The sequence below is a fragment of the Schistocerca cancellata genome, chromosome 6, assembly GCF_023864275.1.
Source record: "Schistocerca cancellata isolate TAMUIC-IGC-003103 chromosome 6, iqSchCanc2.1, whole genome shotgun sequence".
Lineage (NCBI taxonomy): Eukaryota > Metazoa > Arthropoda > Insecta > Orthoptera > Acrididae > Schistocerca > Schistocerca cancellata.
Window position 1 is genome coordinate 290,978,396 of NC_064631.1, and position 26,796 is coordinate 291,005,191.

General features: G+C 38.2%; 1 protein-coding gene across 3 annotated transcripts in view; it reads right to left on the bottom strand.

Moving 5' to 3' along the window:
* The window catches only part of LOC126190697 (voltage-dependent calcium channel subunit alpha-2/delta-3-like), a 398,470-nt gene that overhangs the window by 184,568 nt on the left and 187,106 nt on the right, over positions 1 to 26,796 (bottom strand). For all 3 annotated transcript variants that reach the window (XM_049931163.1, XM_049931162.1, XM_049931161.1), the window contains exons 6-8: positions 23,700 to 23,956; positions 10,883 to 10,993; positions 3,620 to 3,842 (exon numbers count right to left, since the gene is read on the bottom strand). In XM_049931163.1, coding sequence (XP_049787120.1) covers positions 3,620 to 3,842; positions 10,883 to 10,993; positions 23,700 to 23,956 — 591 coding nt within the window. The remainder of the gene's footprint in view (positions 1 to 3,619; positions 3,843 to 10,882; positions 10,994 to 23,699; positions 23,957 to 26,796) is intronic.

Sequence of the window (26,796 nt, forward strand, 5' to 3'; positions counted from 1 at the left end):
AAATCCTTATAATATTCATTACAGCTCAACCATATTGACTATTTGAAGATTGTGATTACTGGAAATGACTGCTGTCACAGGGGTGATGATTATTGCTGACTAAGGAAATAATAATTATGACAGTTGAGCTTATGGTTGTACAGCAATTGCTTCTACATATCGAGAAACTTCTGACTGTTATCCTCTCTTATTCCAGATTAGCATCTGAATTACTGAGACAACTCTGTAGTGGGCAAAGCAATCGTCAAGTGGCATATGGTGTTTTGAACCTAGTACTAAAGTTAACAATAAGGAATTAGGACATTTCAATGTGCTGGATAAAAGCTCTTTAAGGCTTTCTAAAAATGAAATAACAGGCAAGTTTACCTCACTGCGAGTCACAATGGAGAAAAGGAACATGTAGGATTATCAGCCGTTAATCTTTAAAACATTATCATGCTATTAACTAGAGAGAAATATGGTGCAGAATGGGATGAGTCATCCAAATACAAAGGCAGAGATTTTGCCATAACTGACTGGCTACTAAGGTACTAAGTTCTGGTATGTGAAATATCGATCCTACAGAAGATTTAAGATCACAGTAATTCCCATCATGTTGAACAATGGCTGCTACAGTAAACACATACATCACCTTGGCTCCCTGCCATCCCTATTATACAACTGTTGTAAAGAAGAGACAAGCAATGACTGCCCAAACAGATACAATACTACAAATCATTTACTATAAAATGTGGTGAATATGGGCTGTTCTCTGTCATATTGCTATACCTAAAAAGTTGTTACATTCATTTTTAACTGAAGTGCAGATCATCTTTTAATGCAATGCAATGCAACTTCATTTTACTTTTCTTTAACTCAACTTTGACAAACATTGTATAAATCTCTCTCTCTCTCTCTCTCTCTCTCTCTCTCTCTCTCTCTCTGTGCGTGTGTGTGTGTGTGTGTGTGTGTGTGTGTGTGTGTGTGTGTGTGCATAAATAGTTCAAGTGTACTGGTGGCTATGCATGTCCCTACTCAGGTGCCAAATAAAAACCACATAATGAATATAGTCATTTTCAACATAAGGTTGCATTACTATTTGCATACCCTTTCCTTGCTTGAATTTTATCACATTTACATTCAGAGCTCTAGGCAAAACTCAGAACCTCCTTAGCCTCAACAGAATAAATCATGTTGCTTGTGGGCAAGTACACTGGTATAAAATGAGAAATGAATGTGTCTAAAAACATGACATAGGAAATTTTTATTTGCAAGAGGCACTGTTAGAGAGCAATAATTCAAAGGTTTCACTGTAGATGGACAAGGAACAATGTACTGAGCAAGAAAACAACCACATTTTCCTTGTTTAAAGAATATTAAGTTACTAAATACTGGCTCACTTAAAATTTCATATGTGCCAGTATAATTTACACATTTTGCTGAATTTTACAACTGATGGTCCTTCTGAAGAAATTAACCTACTTTGTCAGCTTCAAGGAGGTTCAGTAAATACCAATTTTAGAAATGAACAGCCTATATTTTATTTCTAAAGCCAATTATTTGTGTTTTCAAAATAGTGCCTTTTTAAGAATACACAATTTTTCAAACATCCTGCCCTTTTCCTAAGTCCTCTAAACAAAAAAACAGGATCGTGCCCTCTAAAATATGCTCTTCTTGATAATGACCATCTCATTCCAGCCCTTTTTTTATACCTATCAACCAATTTACCTTATTTGGGAACAAGAACAAGTGAAGCACATACAGAGGATGCAGCAGCAATTCATCCTGTTTTGTAGTGACACAAAAAGAAGAAAAAAGAAGAAGATAAAGCCTAGTGTGTTCAAAAAATCTAATTATGTAAGTAATCTACAATAATTTTCATAAATGTCAATCCATGATACAGTTTAAAACAAACAAACAGAACTGAGAATGAGTAGTTAATACAGCAGTATGTGATTCTTAATACCTGGCTTAACAGAATTGCTATCTGACATTCTAAAAATGTAAGCTCTTGCTGCTAAAATTCCTGAATGAAGTTAAAAAAATGAAAAGTCTAAAATTAGTTAAAAGCAGCACAGGAAACATTTGCATTTGGGGAAGCAAAGACACAACACCAATTTAATAATGGCTTGAAAAAAGCAGTGCAAAAGAGCATGGTCATTCATTAAAACTATTGAAGGTGAATCAGACAGTCCAAATACTAGTACAAAACAATAAGCTGTAGGCTGTAAGATCAAAATGATTATCAATAAACGTAATGTAACACAAAAGTATTATACTAATAACACAAATCTCAAACACAGTCCAGTCAGATCTTCATTTAATCACATTAGGGAGGTAGTCAAGAGGAAGCTGCTACAGTTGCCAAAGGCATTAAAAATTGAAATAGTAACTATATTTACAAAGTGTCAAATAACTTATCGAAGAAACTAATACATTATATTGTAGCACCCTCGGGATCCATACCAGGTCAGATTGAAGAAAGGCATCAAAGCAATTCAGAAGTGGGATGGTAATTCTGGACAACACACAAGTGTTACGGAGATGCTTCAGGAACTCAAATGGGAACCTCCAGAGGGAAGGCGACATTCTTTTCCAGAAATACTATTGAGAAAATTTAGAGAACCTGCATTTAAAGCTGACTGCAGAACAATTCTGCTGGCTCCATGAAGATAAGATAAGATAAAAGAAATTAGGGCTCATATGGAGGCATACAGTCAGTCATTTTTCTCTTGTTCTCTTTGCGAGTGAAACAGAAAAGGTGGACTGCAGAGTATGGATGTAGATGTAGTTGTAGGTATTCAATAAATTTATCTCTTGTGGAAAGCTTCTTTCCTGGTCCCTAAAAACATCCAAGTTGAGTCCACTTTTCCAAAAAAGGCAGCAAATCTGAGCCTGACACTACAGACCGATTTCTCCAACACCAGCATTAGTCAAAGTCTATGATAACATGGGAGTATCAGTGGATGTTTGAGGACCTAGAACTGAATAAGATGTTAAGCACCTCACACTTTGGTTGCAGGATGCAAAGATCAGCTGTCACTTCCGGTCTTAGTGAGAGAGATTTTATTGTCATTAAAAGAACATGCTCTCACAGAGATAACCCTTTTGTGATCCAAGCAAATCCTTTGATCATTCTGTTTTGCTCTCACAAGGCAACAGTTCAAACCTGGTCACATCAAATCTTTATAACTGAAAGGAAATTGTAAGTCCTGGAAGTTAACAACCAGATTCACTTGAGAGCCAATACAGTGCCACAGGTAATAAAATTAGGACTATGTCTATTCTGCTCCCCCATCCCCCTACCACTCCCAAAAATAAAAGAAAAAAGAAAAAAAAAAAAAAGAAAAGAAAAAGGATCTGTGATCAGGCCTGAAAGACTTCACGCTGCTGACTGGCTGCTATATTACGGTACATTCTGATGCAGTGCGGAAGGGCACGGGTTCAGAACACTGTTCTCCTAGTGACTGTTAGCTCTCCAGTCCTTGGAGCCACTGCTTTCTCATTCAAGTAGTTCCTCAGTTGTTAACATGTAAATTTTGGCAATATTCAAATTGAAAATTTTTGCTGAGAACTATAACAATGACAGTAGGTAACTTGCAAAAGTTGACGTAGTACTTGACCTTCTGCACATACTTACCTCTGTTTAGACACGCCATCCACTTAATTTCCATGACTTTTGTAACTTCTCTACCAACTAGAAATGTAAAGACTCTGACAGGAATTGTACTACCATTATTTAAACGGTTATATATCTCAAAAACCTCAGTTATGTTGCCTGTTACACTATCTGTAATCAGCATCACAGCCTGATTACAGGTCAGTCTTGTACCATTTCCTCCACAGTCACGTTCATTTCTAGACTGTAAAAGAAAATGAACAATAATAAATACAATAAAATAGTCAAACATGATATATATAAATTTCTCCAGTAGGTATTAAAACAATGACTGGAAATGTATCACATTGGACATATAGAATAGGGAGCATTAAGTAAGTACATATGGAAGTCAGCACAGCTTTTAGTGTTTCTAAAGAGTGCTTTTACGGTATATTCTGACAAAACAGAAATCTAAATGTTCTCTCTGTGTTATGTAAGTAATAACCAAACCAGGATAAAATGATGTATTGTGTATACTCTTGGAAATAGTATGTAGAAGAAAATTAAAACAAGCACTAAGTAAAACTGTGATCATGGTGATCTAGTGGACTAAGCACTTGATTCTGGCCCTGGAGGTCCCAAATTCCTCAAAGACAGAGGCAGGGATTTCTCCTCATTCCAGTCCATCCAGGACACACCTCAGTACACTCAGCCTGAACTCAATTGAGTCCAGGGGAACTTTCCTGGAGGTAAAAGACAGCCGAGGCACTGGGCTTGTCAGCTGGTCCCTCCTAGTGGTGTGGCAAAGAAAGGCTGCACTCTACCTACTGTCAGGCCATTAGCCTGGTTGCACACTTGTGCTACACACTTTACGCCTATTTAAAATTAGACTATCACTGAAATTGCTCAGAAAAAAAGCTGCACAAGTAAGCAGCTAAAAACACTGCACAAGGAAGTAGCTATGCAGTAATTGAAACAACTGACTCGTGCAATGAATTTTCAGAATATGACAATATTTTATTTCTCTCCTTAAAATTACTTCAAAATAGTGTAAGGCTGGTTTGAACATCAGAACGCTTTATTAGGCATGGTCCTATTGGATATGCTGTGGCCTCACTTTCCTCCAACCTTTGAACTGACTAACACAGAGCAATTTTACATTGTTCATCACATTAAAAATAATTACCAGAAGTGAAAAACAGACAGACAGAAAAAAACCCTAGAACCAAATGAGGACTGAACTTTACTTTCAGATATATTACCTGATACATACCGACTGAGCCATAGTGCTATATGAAACTGATAATTAATAAATTGTACTAAGCCAAAAATTTTCAATTTTAAAACTGTCTTGATCAAAAACTGACAACTATTTTAAGAATGTATTATGGAAATTAACTAAAGTGTTTTATCCCCCTCCCTCTTTGTATCATGCTAAAAATGATTGGAAGCTTAAACTCTGCACTCAACATTTTTATAAAAAATATTCACAGACTGAAATTACCCTCTCAACCTCGCCATGACTTATCTCTCCAGTCATCTACCACCTCCCAGATACCCACCATCCAGCCACAAATGAGCACTCCTCTCATGACTCTGTACCACTCAGGACTGGTGCAACTGAACCACACTCTCCACAATGGTTTCAAGCACCTTTGTCATGGTCTGAAACAAGGAATAAACTATCCACTATCCTTCCCACCCTCCCAAGTGGTATTCTGCTACCCATCAAACCTCCATAATATCCTTGTCCATCACAACTCCACCCCTGCTCGTAATTCATGACTCACATCCCTGCTATAGACCTACATGCAACACCTGTCCCGTATAGCCTCCCACTACCACCTACTCGAGTCCTCTCAAAGGCATCTCCTATCCCACAAAAGGCAGGGCTACCTGTCAAGCAGGTACATGATCTACAAACTAAGATGCAATCACTGTTCTGCTATCTACATGGGCACGACAAGTAACAAGCTGTCTATCTACCTGAGTGGTCACACCAAAATGTGGCCAAGATATAGTTGGACTGCCCAGTTGCTGGACATACTGCTCACCAGTATGGGTTTCAATTCAATGACTGCTTCACAGCCTGCACTATCTCGCTCCTCCTTAGCATCACCAGCTCTTCCAAATTTTGCATGAGGGAACTCTCCCATAACACCCCCCCCCCCCCTCCCCCTCCGATCTTGGAGCCTTCATCTGTCTATCCCCTTCCCTGCTCCCCTGCTCCCATTCCAGCACTATACAGTCTTCTATTTTGCCAACTCAATCACTAGCCTCTTTCCCTTCTCCACTCCTCTCCTTATCCAATCCCTTCCATCCCCCCCCCCCCCCAACAGCTATACGTAGAAGCTCTACCCTGCCCCCATATCCTGCAATACCTCCCACATCAGAATCTGCTTTTGTCAGGCGCAGCTGTAGTCCGCAGTACAGTCACAGCGGCCAGAGACAGCAGTCATATGAGTGTAGGAGTTGTGCTAGTGTAAGTTAAGTGTGTGTGTGTGTGTGTGTGTGTGTGTGTGTGTGTGTGTGTGTGTGTGTGTGTGTGTGTGTGTTTGAGAGAGAGCATTTCTGACTCAGCACCACCTCTACATGGTGAGTATCAATCTATCCTTTTCTTAATATTGTGATTATTTAATTTTGGACTTTCCGCTGTTTAATCTGTTACCTATCTGCATTGTCAGTTTTACAAAGTAATAATCACATACACTATTTAATTATCATGGGTATATCTTTTTAAATACAAAAGAAACATACATAGCTACACTTTTCGTATCTACTATACAGTTTACCTATACATATCTTATGTCTATTACATCATACATAAGAATGATGTAATTGCATCAGGTTGTTTCCCAGATAGTTTAAAGCAGGGCTTAACAACTGGCCGGTTTTGAGCGCGAGTACTCGCGTCTGCTCAGGCACGTGCTCACGAGCAGCTGCAAGGTTGCGGAGTAGGGAGGGAGGGGAAATAGGGCCGCAGCGTGCCTATTGAATTCGTGCTGACTGTGTAACGTTTGAAGTACTACGATCAGCTCTTAACAGTCACTTCGCTGGTTAAGACTCATGTGAAGTCGCCATTGTGTAACCCCAACCATGCTTTTGCAGTTCAACCCCCATTGGGAGGAATTGTATCTGTTTACAGAAAAAGATGGTGTTGCAAAATGTTTAGTATGTCACAAAACGCTGAATTCTTTTACGAAATTTAATTTGCAGCGACATTATATATCGTACCATGCGAAAGACTACGGACATGGAAAATGTGATTGACCAGATCGTGCACAGGAAGTTATTAAACTTAAAAGGAAGCTATCCGAAGAAGATCTGGACGACAAAGAAAAATCAACTGAGGCAGCTCTCAGAGTGGGTTACAAAACTGCTTTGCTTTTAGCAAAATCCCTGCGCCCCTTAACTGATGGCGATTTAATAAAAGAATGTTTGGTAGTTGCAGCGGAACATTTGTGTCCATCTCAAGTTGAACAGTTTCAGATTGTGCCATTATCTAACATGACCATTATGCATCACATACAGGACATGGTAGACGACATCCAGAGCCAGCTTGCAAATATCTGTAAAGATTTTATGGCGTATTCTCTAGCTCTGGACGAAAGTGTTGATATCACTGGAACAGCGCAGCTTGCCATATTTATTAGAGGTGTTAATAGAGATCTTCAGGTGAGGGAGGAGCTCCTCGATGTAGTAGCCATGAAGAACACTACAACCGGAGGTGATATTTTAAGTAGTGTTGAAGAAAGTGTTGAAAATATAGGATTGTCGTGGAATTCTTTAGTTTTAGTGTCTACAGATGGTAGAGGCAAACACTGAGCTAATAAAATTATGTGGCACGTGTACATTCTCCTTTATTTGTTTCATTTGTCGCAGTAATAATTCGTGAGTGATATCCTTGCAGGTGGCCGCGGATTTACATCGACTGGTGGCAGCTGTTGTGTACCCCACGCGACTCTCCCCACTCTCCGCTCTGGTCCGGTAGTGTGGGTAGCGTGCTCGCACTGCTCCATGCTCGCGCCTTGCTGCTCACAGCTTGCTCTGTGAGCACGTATGTTGTGAAGCCCTGGTCTAAAGATACTACAAGTAACCCCAATTTACAAGAAAGGTGATAAATCTAAAATTGAAAACTACCACCCCATCTCAATCTTACCTGCATTTTCTAAGGTAGTTGAGAAAGTTATTTATACTAGACTAATGACATTCCTGAGTCAACACAATTTAATATTTGAAAATCAGAATGGCTTTATAAAAAACAAGTCAACATCAGTAGCAGCAGCACAATTAATAGACAAAATAATAACGGCCATAGAGAACAAGGAGTATGTAACTGGAGTGTTCCTTGATCAGAAAAAGCTTTTGATTGTGTCAACATCACCTTATTACTAGACAAGCTGTGGAACCTGGGTATCAGAGGAACTGGCTATGAGCTAATAAAATCGTATATGAGCAATAGAAAACAATTTGTCTGGCTTAAAACAAACAGTGGGTCTTACAAATCTAAAATTACTTATATCAAATATGGAGTGCCTCAAGGTTCTGTCTTGGGACCCCTTCTTTTCTTGATTTATGTTAATGATATACAGTATTGTTCTCCTAACTGTACAAAAATATTGTATGCAGATGACACATCAATAGTGTGTAAACACAAAGACTACGAGAGTCTGGAGGTACTGTGCAACAGTGTAGCTAATGAAATAGTCAAGTATTTTAATGAAAGCCATCTAAATGTAAGTGCTTCAAAGACTGCAATGATGGAATTTAACACAAGGAAACAAATAGAATTTGACATGAAATTATCCATAGGAAATGACATTGTAAAAAAGGAAAAATGGACAAAGTTCTTGGGAATTACAATCCAGGACAGCCTCAAATGGGACATGCATATTGATCCCTTAGCATGTAAGCTGTCGAAGAATGTGTTTGCTATAAATATGATTAGCAAATATTGTAAGGGCATGTGTGTACTAAAAACTGCTTATCATGCCCTATTCTCATCAAACTTAAACTATGCTGTAGAAATATGGGTTGCAACAACTCAAGCCAACCTAAGTACATTATTAATACTACAGAAAAAAGTTATCAGAATTATTTGTGGTACCAAACCTCGAGAATCATGTCGGAATGTGTTCCCAAAATTAGGTGTGCTAACCATTATAGGTGTATACATATTGAAAGTTATATTGCTTGTGAAAACAATAAATCCAAATTTCAACTGTGACCTGCACCAGTACGATACAAGGCAAAAGTTCAGATACCATGTAAATAGGCACAGAACAGCTTTGTATGAAAAAAATGCACTTCATGCTGTGCTGAATCTAGCCAATGCCCTACCAACAAGTCTCACAATCCTTCCTACTAACAAATTAAAAGTCAGCTAAAAAGAAACCCTTTTTATTCCCTAGACGAGTATTATATCTGTATGAAAAGTGCTTCATAAGTATGTCAAGCTCATACTTTTAAGTAACCTAATACTAATATAATGTTGATAAAAACAATATTTGTAATATTGTGATTGTATACTACCAAATGTAAAATCCATCAAAATGTAAATTTTTTTAATACAAACAAATCTTTAGTTTGTAATTTATAAACTGACGTATCCAGAAGAATAATCTGTATGATGTCCTGAAACTGTATTATTTCTAGGGATTGTATTTGATTATTCGATGTTGAATAAATATTATTATTATTATTATTATTATTATTATTATTATTATTATAACCCATCTTGAATTTACTGCCCACCTCACTAAGCACATATTAATCCTATTACACTGTATGCCAATTTCCAATTTTTTGCATTTAGTACGTATTCTCTGACTGAATAGGAAGGGCTTTCTCCAAGCAATAGTTTTATTGCCAGAATGAGATTTTCACTCTGCAGCGGAGTGTGCGCTGTTATGAAACTTCCTGGCAGATTAAAACTGTGTGCCAGACCGAGACTTGAACTCGGGACCTTTGCCTTTCGCGGGCAAGTGCTCTACCACCTGAGCTACCCAAGCACGACTCACGCCCCGTCCTCACAGCTTTATTTCCGCCAGTACCTTGCCTCCTACCTTCACAGTAAAGCTGTGAGGACAGGGCGTGAGTCGTGCTTGGGTTGCTCAGCTGGTAGAGCACTTGCCGGCGACAGGCAAAGGTCCCGCGTTCGAGGCTTGGTGCGGCACACAGTTTTAATCTGCCAGGAAGTTTCGATAGTTTTATTGTTTTTTTAACTTCTATTTCAAGTTGATATTTGAAATATGAAATGGTAAACAGTTGTACAGTTTTATTGCCATATAAGCAGCACTTCTTTGAAGTTTTGCTGTGCTGTTGAGCTCTTACCTTTATACAATTTGTGGTAGCACAGTTATATATATCTTTAATTGAACTTGTTTTCATGTTTATTGTTTTACACACACACACACACACACACACAGTAAAAAGTTTTAAGTTTTCAAACAGTGTTGCACACTGTATGACAACAGCAAAAATGGAAGACTTCTAAAAACAATTTAAATGCATTTTGAATATTAAATTACCTAAAAATTTACAAATTTGAAACAGGCATAATGCTATAATTTTAAGATGTAACAAATAATATGAGTCTCTTATATGAGCACCAGATACACTGAAATCATTATATCACACTGAAGACTGTCATTTAAAGACTTAGAGAAAAATGCATTACAGGACACACATCAATGGGAAAGGATTATATTTTCATAGAGGTAAAGGTGATAGCAAGTGTATGATAGATAGAAAAGGTTCTGACTGATTTTAAGAAGATTGGCGATCAAAGGATGAAGGAGGAAACTAAATCAGAATGTATGGAAGCATGTTGTTCATAAGGTATCACCAAAGATGAAGGAGAATGGTTGCATACCATGTACACTCCTTCATGATGATCATGTTTCCTGATAGCAGTGACATTTTCACATACCAGAACTTAGAGATTTACAGCAGACCAGTGCATGGAGCACAGACACACATAATAGAATACAGCTTACACACTAGCTTACGAGCTCTTGCTCTTTCTCTATCAAATGATTTAGCAAAGTCTAGCAGACTGCTGAGTCTCACCATGGCAAAGAATTGTACATTTGGGTGCCTGTGTGGTTGTGTATGTGAATGTGTGTACTTTTGGTACAGAGAGATCATGAGCTCGAAAGTTAGTGTGAATGTTACATGTCTCTGCATTCCATGCGTCAGTCCACTATAGGTGAGTGGTTACCTTTCCTTTATTTTACATATTGCTCCATCCAGGAATTTCCATTACTGTTAAAGATAAAATATGTAGATTAACACACTTACTTTCTCCAGAAGTTTGAAGGCCTGAATAAATGCCTGGGAAAAATTGGCAACTCCTTCTGTGTCAATTATCTCCAAGGAATCTTTCAGGGTGTTTACATTTTCCAAAGTAGCCTGAAAAACAAAAGAAATATTATCAAAAGTAAATGTACAGGGCTGTTTGCATGACATTTCCAACTTGTATAACATTTATTCAGAACACTTCAGTGTCAATAATATAAATGAAACCAAATTGTGATGATAATCATAATACATTATTTCAGATACTCTACTTCTGCCAATCAGCCGACTTCCACAATCTAGAGAAAAAGCCTCAACTCAAGGAAAAAGTTTAATCAAAGTCAACACACATCTTCCAATCTTGGCTTCGTATACCAATTTAATTTCTTCCTCTTTCATTTAAATGAGGAGACATCACCAAGTTATTAAGTCTCACATCAAAGTGTTTAAAATGAAGTCAGTTAACCAAACTTTTGCTTTTGTTACTGGGTTGTTGGGGGTGGGGGGCCATGCAGTTGTATTTAAGGTCCTTTGAGTAAAACTGAGTATATGATAAAATACTCATGCAGTAAGAGTAAGTTGTTGGTTATTAGTTACTTAGTTCCATGTATAATTTTGCGTGATAAATCTTAATGATGTGGAATGAGTCATTTTACATTCACACCACAAATTAAATTATAAATATGGTTCATGCTGAACATTTGTAAGTTTTATTTAATATACAGATGTGAATTAGTAATTCCTACCCGCCACATTTTATACATTAATATAATACATATTCTTTTACAGAACAGAAGACATTGTCAAGGAGAAACTTTTTCAGTTTTACGAACGTCCAGAATGCTGAAGTAGCTTAGGTCAGCAAACTCTGTTAATCAATAGAATTAACTGTATCACTGTAAATGTACATTACACACTTTTTGATGGCTTCAGAAATCCCATTTTCAACTTCGTTATGTCGATTAATGGGTTTCGTCTGAAATTTTATATTACTGGGTAAGCGATAAAAAATTTTGTTGTAGCACTGTGCATCCCTTTTTGTGCTAAAGAGAACCCTAATATGGAATAATGAGTATTATTTTCCTTCTGCTATTGTAATTATGTACATCATTGTCCCTTTTGAACTGTGGTGGATTATTCACAACAAACGTCATGAGAGTAAATATACTGTGAAGCAGTAGTCAGAATGCCCAACACCTTAAATGACTGTCTACAAGATGGTTGTGGATGAGCACCAAATATATTCTGAGCAACAAAGACTTTCTTTCTTAAAGATGGGTTACATCTGAACATTATTCCACATGACATTACTGAATGAAAATGCACAAAATATGTTGGCTTATTGAGTTGTCGCTCCCCAAGATTTGCAATGATTCTAAGTGCGTGTGCACCTGAACTAAGATGTTTTAGCAGTTCTAAATGTACTTTTTTCAGTTTAAATTCTCATCAATATTGACAACTAAGAATTTCGACGTTTCCACCCTATTTACTATTTCCTCAGTGTGTGATACACTTACCACTGGTGTAGTATTCTTAGATGTGCAGAACTGAATATATTGTGTCTTTTAAAAATTGAGGGAGAGACCATTTGCACAAAATCAGTTAGATACTTTTAAGAACATTGTTTACCATTTCTTCAGTTTCTGTGTGTATCTTTGAATGAATTACAGTACTAGCATCATGTCTAATGTAAACGAACTGATCAGCTGGTTATTTCATTTGATATTGTTCAGAAAAAAATGTAGGTGTTGATGCATACACTGGTCAACCAGAAAATTATGACCACTGACCTACTATTGATATAAACCCATCCAGGCAATAGTAGTGTTGGGTGATGAATGACTGCCAATGAGATACACACACAGTGCATGTAGTATCAGTGGACATGTTGACCATGTGCAGAATGAGGAACACACATGATCTATCAGAGTTTGACCAAGGGCAGATTGTGATGGCCCGGAGGATTGGCACCGAACATTTCTGAGACAGTACAATTTGTTGGGTGTTCGAGGAATGCTGCAGAGTGTGTCTTCAACATGTGGCAAAAACAAGGTAAAGGCATTTCCAGATGTCATGGGATTAGGTGGCCACCACTCATTGCTGTGTCACAAGGCCAGGAGTGTGATGGACTGGTTTGAGGAACACAGTAGTGAGTTCCATTTGATGTGCTGGCTCCCCAAATCACCAGATCTGAGCCTGATCGGACACATCTGGGATGCGATTGAATGTGGCATCAGAGAGAGAACTCATCACCCCCCCCCCCCCCCCCCCCGGAATTTATGAGGATAGGATGTGTTGCATGATGCATTGCTGCTGTTATCTGTGCCAAAGGTGGACATACTGGCTATTAGGTAGATGGCCATGATGTTCTGGCTGATCAGTGTATGAAGTCATGAGTACATAGTCTTTGCAACTAGCTTTAAAGCCATATATTATGATCACATATTTTGATTTTAAAATATTTATGTAATCAATTAAAATTACATACTTTATATCTCAAAAAGGAAATTTCAGACAACTATGTTAACATGTACTGGAAAATTACATATACAAAGATGGTTAACGGGGTGCTATTGACCTATTTTATAAGTAAACTGGATTATCAAATTATATGACTGCAGAAGCTTGTGTTATGACTCATTCTGTAATGCCATCCAAATGAGTTTAGACAAAATATAATATAAAGTACTATGTGTATGTGTATGTGTATGTGTAGGTGCAATGAGATCAACACCAATTCTGTAATGCACTGCATAATGATGCACTGCAGCCTCCATTGCATCTATGCCAACAGTTAATAGCTGCTCGAAGTTACTGGTGAAACACTGTCAGTTTAAAGTACCAGGCTTAATGGACATGATTACAAAAATTACTGTAGGTTATTAACAGATAGATACCAGATAAGCAAAATGGCATTCCCTTCCTCTCTTAGATTATGTGAAGGTCTAATATCTTCAATTCAAGGAAGTGTTAAGAAACACAGGGGGCTTTGAATGGAAAAGATCTAGCACTCTCTTTCACTGGCAACACCTAAAGTACTGGATATTACTGAACAATATAATAATTCAGGATCCATGTCAATCAGGTGTTACAGTAACTGACAGAGGCAGCTCCTTTTCAAATAATATACACAGACAGATGAAACGGTGCTACAGGTGTGCCCCAAGCAAGTGTGTTGGGAGCCTTACTGTTCATGTTGTACATTAATGACCTTGCAGACATTATTAATAATTACCTTTGACTTGTTGCAGATGATGCAGTTATTTATAATGAAGTAGTGTCTGAAAGAAGCTACATAAATACTTAGTCAGATCTTGATAATAATTCAAAGTTGTGCAAACATTGGCAACTTGCTTTAAATGATCAGAAACATAAAATTTTGCTCTGCACAAAACGAAAAGTGTAGTGTCGTATGGCTTTAATGGCGATAAGTCACAGTTGGTATTGGCCAACTCATACAAAATCAACAAAGGAAATTGCTCACAAATCACTCATGCAACCCATTCTAGAATATTACCTAAGTGTGTGGGGGCTGTACCAAATGAGACTAACAGTGGATCTTGAATGTATACAGAGAAGGGCAGCACAAATGGCCACAGGTCTGTTTGACCCATGGAGGAGTCTCACAAAGATGATGAGGAAGCTGAACTGGCAGACTCTGGAAGACAGACATAAACTATCCGGAGAAAGTCTAATTACAGGGTTTCAAGATCCACCTTAAATGATGACACTAGGAATATGCTACAACCCACTGTGTAATGCACACTAGGAGGCATAAAACAATCATTCTTCCTCTGCTCCATCAATAAGCTGAACAGGGAACACCCTAATAAGTGGTGCAGTGTGATGTCCCTCTGCCCCCCACTTTAAAAAAATCTTCAAATGTGTGTGAAATCTTATGGGTCTTAACGCTCGCACTTTACAGTACAACAGTTTGCAGAGTATAGAAGTTCCATATGTATCTAAGAAAGTTGAAAACACACTTTTACAGAAATAGTTAGAATACTGTACATAGTCTTATTGTGACAATAAACCTAAAAATTTCAATTTAGAACAATCTTGAAATTGTGCTATCAATGTTAATGTTATTAGGCATAGTTTTGGTTCCTGTTGATGTTATTGGTAGGTGGGACTTCGCAATGCATGCCCTGCAGCTCAGTAGAAAAGGGAAGGGTAAATTGGCCATGATGACAGCAAAATCTTTAGGGGGGGGGGGGGGCACAAACTCATGGGAGTACCTCTTTTTTAGGCTAAGATCAGTGTCCAATGAGTCAACATTGAATGAATTCTGCTTACTGCGAAGCTCAGACAGGCAGGTACTTGAGAAGTTAAAATATTGCAATATTCTCATAAAAGGACAGTGAAAATTAATGTTAGTGTATAGCATTAGAGTATTAGGGAATAAAAAACAAAGCAGATGAGCTTCTTGCTTGTTTAGAAAATTAGACACTGAAGGTGGAACAGATATACTCTGCCTGTCAATATAAGCTTTCAGCACATGCAAGTAGAGAAACTATGGAGGGAGAAAGAGTTGCCATATATATTAAAATTTATCATAATGTGAAAAATTTAATTACTAAGAAATTTTTTGTATGGCAACATGCAGAAGCACGTGCCTGTGAGCTTAAACTAAATATTGGTAATTTTGTAACTGTAGCTGTGTATATATCTCCACTGGGAAATTTTCAGCCATTTCTGAAAAACTTGGATTCTTTTGTGTTTGTGCTATCTGTCAGACAGAGAGAAGCAAATTATTAGTTGTGGAGATTTCAATGTTGATTTTCATACTCTGGTAGTAAAGGAAAGCAGCACACTGGAATATAATGTTTTTATAGACCATTTAATCAAATAAATACTTTTTCTGTTAAGAAAAGTCTTTCTGATCATGATACACAGCTAGTTACTGTATATGACATAGCTCCATACAGTAACGCAAAGCAGTCCTCCAAAATACTGAATTAAGTTAACAATTTAACAACTGCAAATTTTAGGGAAAGCTCGCAAAAGAATGGGATGAGGTGTACAGGGAATCTGATGCTAATTTAAAATTTAACCTATTTCATGACACCTTTGTGAGTATATTTCAAAAAAGTTTCCCTAAGAAAACAGTGAAACATATCTAAGAAACCATCTACAAATCCATGGCTTACTGAAGGAATAAAAATATCTTGTGAACAGAAAAGGGAAATTTATCTTATAGTTAGAAGGAGTAGTGATCCAGGAACAGTCAAACATTATAAAACTACTGCACTGTATTAAGAAAAGTTATTTAAAAGTCCCAAAGTATGTGCATTGTGTCTGACATTAGCACCTCTGATGATAAAATTAAAACAATTTGGAATACTGTTACAAGGGAAACAGGGCAACTCAGAGCATAGAAAGACTATTTCTATCTCTCTCAATGAAAAGTTTGTGAACAAAAAGTCAGAAGTACTAAATACTTTTAATAGTCATTTTTTAAAAGTGTTGTAAGAAAATAGGATCCAGCTGTTCATTAGAAAATGTGAGGCTGTATATGGAAGTGGCAGTACCTATGAAATTTATTAAAACTGAAATTCAACCCACCTCTCCTGCTGAAATTAGGAAAACACTAAATTCACTCAAATGTAAAAGCTCACATGTAACTGATGGCATTTCCAAAAGAGTAATAAAAGCTTGCCCTCAACAGATAAGTAGGATTTTCAATTACATGCATAGTAGGTCACTGAGACAGGTCATTTTTCTGGATAGACTGAAATGTGTTATTGTTAAACTCTTGTATAAAAAGGGCAATAAGTGTGATGCTAACTACTACCATCCAGTCTCACTTCTGACAGCTTTATCCAAAATTCTTGAAGAAGTAGTGTATTCAAGAGTAGCTTTGTATATTTGGAAAACTGAAGACTAACAAAATGTCAGTTTAATTTTTGGAAAGGCTTTTCAACAGAAAATGATAAATATGCTTTCACTGATCAAATATTAAATGCTCTGAATAACTGAACGTTGATGTAATTCACATTTAACTGGAATGATGCTCAAGGTTGAAATTAACAGTACAGATGGTCTGCAAAACTCAGTAGAGTCCTCTAACTGGGGACGTATCAGGAACAGTGTCCCACAGTGTTCAGTCTTGGGTCCCTTGTTGTTAATATATATTAATGATTTCCCACTTTATATTCTCAAACGTGCAAAGTTAGTTCTCTCTACTGATGATACAAGTATAGTAATCACATCCAACAAATAAGAATTAGCTCAGGAGATTGTAAATAATGTCTTTCAGAAAAGTATTAAGTGGTTATCTGCAAAAGAACTAAACTTTGAGAAAACACAGTATATATAGTTCTGTACAGCAAATGGCATAATACTATCGATAAATATAGACTATGAACAGAAGTCTACTGCTAGGGCAGAATATTCAAAATTTCTGGGTGTGTGCATAATCAGCAGTAGTAGAGAAGAGCTCAGAAGAATGACAGGCTCATACTGCAAGACTGCCAATAGGGCAGGCCTGTATGCCAGTGAATATAGGACAGAATACATGGTCCTGAGCAAGTCAGCAAGAGATGGGGACCCGCTCGCAGTGGACAATCTCCAATTCAAAAGGTCAAATACCTTGGTAGTCACTGCAGTGATCAGAACCACAGTGAAACTGAAATAAATGCAAGAATTGTTGGAGGCAACAGAGTATACTTTAGCCTTCAGGATGTGTTGAAGAAAAGATCCCTGTCAAGAAGTTTTAAGATCAGGCTGTACCACAATATGATTATGGCAGTGGTTATGTACAGTTGTGAAAGCCTCACCTTTAGAACACATGAAGAGAAACTACTTGTTTTCGAATGAAAAATCCTCCGAAAAATATATGGTCCTATGATAGATACACCAACATGGGAATGCAGAATTCGAAAAAACCAAGAATTAAAAGAGCTTTACACACAGCCTGACATTATAAAAAGAATAATAAGAAGAAGGTTGACCTGGGCTGGACATATAGCAAGGATGAATGAAGGGAGGATGACCCATGATGTGTTTCTGGGAGGTGTAGCTCGAAGGAGGTAGTGGGGACAACCGCGGACAAGATGGAAGGACAATATTGACAAGGACACCGAGGACATGAGACTAGGAACGGGCAAATGGTGGCAGGAGGCTCACAACTGGGAACAATGGAGAAGGAGTGTAGAGCAGGCATATGGTCACTAAGCACCAAGCCATGGATAAGTAAGTAAGTGCATTGATGAGAAATTGAACTGAAAGGAACACATTAATGAACTGCTGAAATGTTTAGGTTCTGCTACTTATGCTATTAGGGTTATTGCAAATTTTGGTGATAGCCTAATATGCCTATTTTTATTAGCTGCTTTCATATGGCATCATATTCTGGGGTAACTCATCTTTAAGAGAAAAAGTATTTATTGCATAAAAGTGTGTAATCAAAATAACGGCTGGAGCCCACCCAAGATCACTTTGCAGACATTTATTTAAGGAACTCTGGATATTCACAGCACCTTTGCAATATCTATATTCACATACAAAATTTGTTATTTATAACCTATCCCATTTCAAAAATAACAGCAAAGTGCATAACTAAAACACTAGAAGAGAGAATGATCCTCACTATTCTGGGTTAAATCTGACTTTGGCACGCAAAGGGTGAATTATGCTGCCACAAAAATCTTTGGTCATTTACCAAATAGCTTTAAAACTCTTGACAGATAGCCAACCGACATTTAGAAACAAATTAAAAGAATTTCTGAATGACAGCTCCTTCAACTCAATAGATGAATCTTTAGATACGAAGTAATAAAAAAGAAAAACACGCATTGTGCACCACGTTGGGCATTCCATTCAAAGTCCATGCCCACCAGAAATGGCTCCTGGTGGGCATGGATCTTGGATGGAATGACTGACATGGTACACCATGGTAACAGAATGTCCTAGATCACATCAGGGCTTAAATGCCAACAATCACAGAATAAAATGTCTAGCACGACTTGGACATCATTCAAAACTTCATACAGCAAGACTCATAATAGATAATAACTACAAAGTATATGCACAGTGTTTGGAACACCCACAGCTAGAAGAACACACTAAAGTCACTGCTACTGGTCGGCACATACCACAGACAGAGTGCCTGACGCAGCATTGACTGCAGACGGAGCGCCTAGCACACCATAGGCATAAATACCAGACTTTTTCTGCACTGGAATCAGTATCAGACAGCACCTGAAGAAGACCGCGAATCGTGCAAGAAAGACGCGAATAACCAGCAGAAACCCAATTGTTGAACATGGCAATGCCTCACCGGGAAAACCTGAAGAATTACATCTCAGTTCTCGCTGTCTCCTGCTGAGATGCCGAGAAAAAGACGTACTTACAGTATTTGCTAAAACTGAACATCACGTCAGTTCCTGATTGGCCAACAGAATTAAACATCGAACGAACTTAGCATTGGTCAGGAAGAGAGTATGCGACATGCGCTATGAACTTTATGTGAGATCCAGAGGGTTCCTGCCTCTACACCTTTTTATAGCAAACACTCTAACCAAATGAGACTGGGACCAAGTTGACAGCAAGAAATCGGCATCCTGTCAACTAGCCAAGTTTGAACATCTCAACAAGGTGCAGCAGAATGAGGTCGCTCGCACCATCATCAACCTGAGTGAGAAGAAATTCAACACAACCATCTTGAGAGTACTGAGCAAGGGTCCTAATTTCACAGTTTGCCCCAGAAATGTTACTGTTGCTGCCTTTGTCAGTGGACTGGAGCAGGTGGCTCTGTAACTTCCTGCCAGTGAGGCTGAAGAAGTCCGACAAGAGACGTGTAGGGTGCTCATCAAACCCAAACTGCTCAAATCAAACATCTCTGGTAGTGAGAGGTTGGCCCTCAAACAACTACAGGAAGATGATAATATTGTGGTGTAACCAGGAGATAAGGAGTATGCCACCATCATCATATGAAAGGCAGATTATGACAGTCAAGGGCAACAACTTTTGGATGATCTGCCATACAGACCAGTAGAAATGGACTCCACAGTCAAGGTGGACAAGAACAACAGGGCTCTTCTAAAGGAAATTGGCCTTCCAGAAAAGATTATTAAGCAGCTATGGGAAGAAACACCAGTAACACCCAGGCTTTATGGCCTGTCTAACGTGCACAAGGAAGAGGTTTCTCTACACCTAATAGTCAGCAACATTGGTGCAGCCACCTACCTTACTGCTCGACACCTTAAGAAGATGCTCTCCCCATATGCGGGGAAGTGCGTCCATCACATTCACAACTCAGAGGATTTCCTAAAATGCCTCAGGCAACTACAGATCATTGACATTGACATCCAATAGTCAGCAACACTGGTGCAGCCACTTATCCTACTGCTCCACACCTTAACCCTGTGGCGCATGGTGTCCACTACAGTGGACAGCTGTTAATGGTCACTTCTTTAGCATTTTCAGTCAGTCCTGAGGCTGCAAATGCACACAGTTGACTGCAACTAGGCAGTCCCTACTGGTGGTGTGTTCTGCATGCATTTGCAGCCTCACGACTGATTGAAAACGCCATAAAATTGACCATTACAAGTTGTCCACTGCAGTGAAATTCATGCACCACATGGTTAAGATGATGCTCTCCCCATATGTGGGGGAGCGTGTCCATCATATTCACAATTCAGAGGATTTCCTACAATACCTCAGGCAACTGCAGATCACAGACATTGCATTATGGTCAGTTTTGACATGGTCTTCCTGTTCACCCATGTACCACTGAATGATTCACTTGAGTTAATTGGAGAAAAGTTCAGTGGTACTCTCCTGGGCTTATTCAGGCACATATTGACCTTTACGTACTTCCTACATGGGTGTCAATTCTATAAGCAAACAGAATGGGTGGCAATGGGCAGCTCTCTCTCACCAAAGGTGGCTAATCTCGCTACGGAGGATAGCTTTGAAGAGGAGACACTTATATCGGACCCAGATCAACCGAAATGCTTTTTTTAGGTGTATGGATGACACCTTTGTTATATGGCACCATGGGAGGGTAAAGCTTGATGTTTTTTTGGACCACCTACATGCACACCACCCTAACATTAAATTCACTATGGAACTGGAGCAGGACTCACTACTTCAGTTCCTAGATGCACTAAACAAAAGGAAGGTAGATGGTACCTCCAGTCAGTGTGTACTGCAGACCCACTCACATCAACTTGTACCTGCAAGCCAGCAGTTGCCACCATTTGGCACAGAAATATGGTGTACTCAGAAATCTGGTTTTCTGGGCACAAACACTGTCAGAAACTGATAATTTGGTGAAGGAGTTATAACACTCACAATCTGTGTTCTACAAAAATTGATTCTTTGTCAAGATGTTCAAATGGTTCTGCACCCTGTTTCCCCACCAGAGGTTCCTGAAGAGGTACAAGAAGAAACAAAGTATGTTCCATATTGGCCATAAATTGGGCTGGTATCTGCCAAGATCATCAGAATTCTTCTCAGACATAATATCAATCAAACAAGATTAGGGCTCCACTAGAGAGGGTAAAGGATGTCCTGGGTCTACAGAAACTGGACGTTGACCACATACCATGTGAATGTGGTATGCCATACATGGGCCAGGTGACTATGACCATTGATATCAGGCACAAACAACAAAGGCACACCAGACTGAGACAGGCAACCTAGTCAACAATTGCCAAGAACTGTTAAGAACTATAATAATGCCAAGATTCAAACACAAACATCAAGATACTGGGACAGCATTGACAAATAATCTATTGAGATTAAAGTCACAGAGAATCTCATTAACCATGACAGCAGTTTCTGGTTGAGCTCCTCCTGGAACCTGGCACTCAATCTTGTGAAGATGCAATGGAGACAACATCAAGACCCCAGGGAACAAGTATGAAGATGGAATTAGAGAAAACAGCCCAGTACATGCAACAAAAGGCACACGTGAAAATGTACCTCAGACAACAGAGCCATCAACTGACGATGTTCTACTAAGTCTCAGGTGGCAAACTGAACACCAGTGGCCTGAAAATAACACTGTAGCCCCTTCTGGTGGGTATGGACCTCTGACAGAATGCCTGACAAGGCACAGCAGGGTAACAGGATGTCCTAGATCACAGGAAACCTTAAATGACAACAATTGGCTGATAAAATGTCTAGCACGACTTGGACATCATTCAGAACTTCATACACCAAGGCTGACAAAGGATATTAACCACAAAGTATGCTCACAGCATTCAAAACAGCTGCAGGTGGAAGAAAATGCTACAGTCACGGCTATTGGTCAGTGCATACCACAGACAGAGTGCCTGATGCAGCGTGGACAGCACACAGAGCACCTAGCACAACATAGGCATAAACACCAGACTCATTCAACACTGGAATCAGCATCAAACAGCATCTCAAGAAGACTGCGAGTCATGCAGTTGAAATATCATGCAAAAGAGACATGAATAACTGGCAGAAACCCAATTGTTCAACATCACAATGCCTCGCCGGAAAAGCCTGAAGAATTAAATGGTCATTGCTTTGGCTTGGATCACAATATTCAGTCAATTTTGTAATGTAATGAACATATTAGTTCTGTGTGCTTTGAAGGAACGTAACATTTTCATCTAGATATATGATTATAAATATATTATATACTGTCACAGTTATAGTTACTGAAGCAGTGCTTCAGTTGCTTCCCCCGAGTGCATGCCAGTGTATACCACCATAGGTTTGGTCCTCAACCACAAAAATGAAATTATCCAAAAATAAATATAGTCAGATGATCACAAATTTAACATGATATCAAAAAAATTATATTCACAGAATTGCTACCACAAAAGTGCCCATAAAAGGGTTAAATATGAATATTTCAGCAGTTAAAAAACCCTCCACTCTAGATCTGAGGCAGTATCTAGACTTAGTAAAGTCAATATCATCTATTAGAATCAAGATAAGTAATATTATTTTTTCATGGGACAATACAATAAAATTTGATAAAATAATTTTAATTTTCAGTTCATTTTCAAAGCAACTCCTGTCTTCTTAAAGAATATGTTATCTCCACAACAACTCACAATGAGAGTGGACAATGTGCACTCACGTACCAGTTATTGTAGAACAACTTGAACTAGTTTTACAAGTTTTTATTTATTTATTTTTATTTATTTATTTATTTATTACTTGTCATTAGCCAACATTTGTTGAAATAGACAGTTTTGACATTACATTTGATAGTGAATCTAAAATTGGGAAACTATGTACATTCAGATTACATTACATGAGGATAAAGAGTTATTCTCTACATTATAATTCCATAACATCATAGTTACTCTCTACTACATTCCACTTCCTTGACATCATAGTTACTCTCACTCTCTACTACATTCTAATTCCTTTACATCATAGATACACTTATCAGCTAACAATTTGTGCAGCTGCTTCTTGAAGGCATCTCCTTGTAGGTCTTTCAGTGATTGTGGTAACTTGTTATATAATTTTAATCCTGTTTGCTGAAAGCTACTTTGGACCTTAGAGAGCCTAGTAAAGTCTACATTAAGATTGTTTTTATATCTGGTATCATGTGAATGAACATCTGTTCTGGACGTTAAGGTATGTATTTGTTTTTTTATGGAAAGAAGACACGCTTTTATATACAGAGAAGGTAATGTTAAGATGTTAAGTTCCTTAAAGTGCTTTCTACATGATTCTTGATCATGCAATTAGAAGTTACAAGTGTGAAGGACAAATCTGCAAAACATTAATTCATGGGCATTTTCCTAGTGCCTAGAGTCTGATGAAGACTAACTAATGAGAGAAAACAAAAGAGTAGATTACCTGACATGCAGGCTCATACCTGTACTAGCATATTCTTGAAACATGGCACAGTCTCCTGGGCTCTCTCTGAGAAGTTGAAGACATTAACAAAGTCATTATTGGAAAGTGTATCAAGAATAGTGCGCACTGTGTGTTTGGAAATCGTGTGCCTCAGGCCTTTCATCGATCCCGTGGTGTCCATCAGGACGACAACATCCTTGCTGCAAGTTGAAGCTTCAATATACCAGGAGCGTGTGCGGCAGTCAAACAGATCTATTGGTTGTGCCCACTTCATGGCTGTAGATATTGCAAGAAAAGTATTACTTTTGAAGTTTGTTGTCAACAATTAATAACAGTTCAAAAACAACAGTAACAATCATAAATGTAATACCAGACTGAGAAATTACTATTACTATTATTATTTATCGCCCAGCCTTACTGTGGCACAGAAGTAAATGAGGTGGTCAGCCACAAAAAGCTTTGGCCATACACACACTAACATGTGAAAGAGGGGAGAGGGGAGGGGGGGGAGGGGAGAGGGGGTAGGGGAGAGGGGAGAGGGGAGAGGGGGGAGGGGAGGGGGAGGGGTGGAAGGGAGTGGGAGGAGCAGAAAAAGGAACAGAGGGAGTGGGAGAGGGAGAGTGAGAGGGAGCGTGAGAGTGAGAGTTCAGCAAAAGAACAGGCAACATGTAAAAATAACAACCCCAAGGAATCAGATGTAACAGTTCTTTACAAAGAGGAGAACTAAAGCCAAAGCATTTGCTTTATAAATGTGTGCAAAAATTCAGCAAAGAATACGTCAGTTCCAACAAATATCCTACGAGACAAAAGATGCCCACTACTTAATTCCATACACCATTTTCCAACAAATGAGGAAGAAGTAACAGTAATCACAGATAACCTGAACAATATCAAGATTCAGGACACTTTTGTTACCTCCAATAGGGTTGTCAAACTGTCATCTAAATTTATTGTTAAACCCCTGACCAATATAAGTAATTAGTCAACACGAAAGGACTGTATCCCAGGAGTTTAAAAATGGCTTGAGTGTGACTACCGTCCAAATACTGACTACAGAACCTGAAGGCTACAGACCTGTTAGTATCCTTCCAGTAATATCAGATATCTTTAGAAAGAATTCTGTGATAACAGGCTGATAAACTTTTTTCCATCACAGGATATCCTATCCAGAATTCTACGAAGTTAAATAAAGAAACCCAATACTTTGGTAATACAATAACTTGTTCACTATGTACTATAAACACTTGACAGGGAAGAATCAACAATTGGCACATCCTGCAACTTACTAAAGGCTTTTCATTTAGTGAATCACAATACTGTTCTGCAGAAACTAAAATTCTGTGGTTTACGAGCCACTGCATCCAATTTGATGAAATCATACTTTTAATGGACAGGCATCAGAAAAGGAACATTAGTTGAGGAGAGCAATAGATACAATTCAAACATGGAGAATATCCTGTATAGGATGCCTCAAGAAAGTGTTCTAGGGGTACTACTATTCTTAGTATATATCAAAGACTTTCATGATGATATTCAACAGAAATCCATCCTCTCTGCAGATGACATTAATATTTCAATTAAGGGGACAGAAATGGAAGAAGTGAAACATATTGCTGAAAGAGTTTTACTTAGACTGGATAACTAGTTTAGAAATAATAAAACTCGGAAGTGGGGGGGAGGTGGGGGGAGGATGGGGAGAGTAGGGGTAAGAACACAAATCATGAAATTTAAAAACAATCGACGCAAACAAAATGAGCTGGAGTTAAAGTCAATGCTAAGAAATTTGAGCTAGTGGTATGTATAAAATTTCCAGTTCTCTGCCTCGATAATAGATGAACATGTGTAGGGTATATCAGCTGCGTAAGTAGTAAACTAAATTCAGTGTATTGCGCATTACTGGAGATAGCCAAAACTTTTAGCACTGAAGCCCTTAAACTCATTTACTTTGAACACTTAAAAAAATGGGGAGGTACAGCAATATGACACAGAAAACTGCTGGAAGGTAAGAACAATTCAATACAGGACAAGTTGTTATGAGAAAAGGGTAACATATGTGCAGATGTAGCTATTCAATTGCCTTCCAAACCAAATAAGCCAAATAAAGAACATTAATGACTTTAACCACACAATCAGAGAAATATTGAACAAAAACCTATTTTATTCTATAAATAAATTTTCTCATTTTTGGAAGGAAAATCCAAAAGTATGATACATGCATAACAAAAAAGAAACAGAATTATTGTCATTTAATTTTGGTAAGCAATATATATGAATGTAAATTTAAAGATATTGAAATTATTCATAAACTGTAAAAAAGAACACAATAAATTACAAAAAAAAAAAAAAACCCACACACACACACACACACACACACTAAATTGTAAAATACACTCTGTAAATACCAATGTACAAACAAGAGACAAAGCCTATATGTAATGGGTCATAATTGCAGACTGACTGACTAACTGACTGACTGAATACTGGGTGTGTGCTGGTCAGCATTGCACAGGGCCTTGCTACAAACTGACTGACTGACTGACAAGTTTGGACAAGTTCGTAGAGAGAGAGAGAGAGAGAGAGAGAGAGAGAGAGAGAGAGAGAGAGAGAGAGAGGTGAGATCTCGACCAAAGTGATTACAGGAAGATGGTGGGAAAACAAAACTATGTGGCAAAGTTTATGTTCCAAACACACCCAGTCTGGATCTGGAAAATGTTCAAGATGAGGATGATGATGGTTATGATTATGATGGTAGCAGTGACAACTGAAAGAAGGAAACAAATTTCATTCTAACATCTTTTTTAGCTGTCAGAAAGTATTTCTACCAGCACACACTAGTCTGAGGGTGCCCGACTTGGAGATAGTTGGTTTTAGTTCTGGTGTTGGCAAACATTTCCATTGCCAGGGGTTGGCTGCTGATGATAGCATGTGTGCTGGCATATTCTGATTGACCTGCAGCAGCTAAGAAGATTTCCATCAGCTACTACTTGAGTCTCTGTAGATATCTATACTTCTCGTGGTTTTGCTATCAATTTTGCACTAAAAAACACTGTGGTTATGTACGAGATGGAAATAGCAAGTGAAAAAAATAATTTCAGTATGCAAAACATAGAAACTGG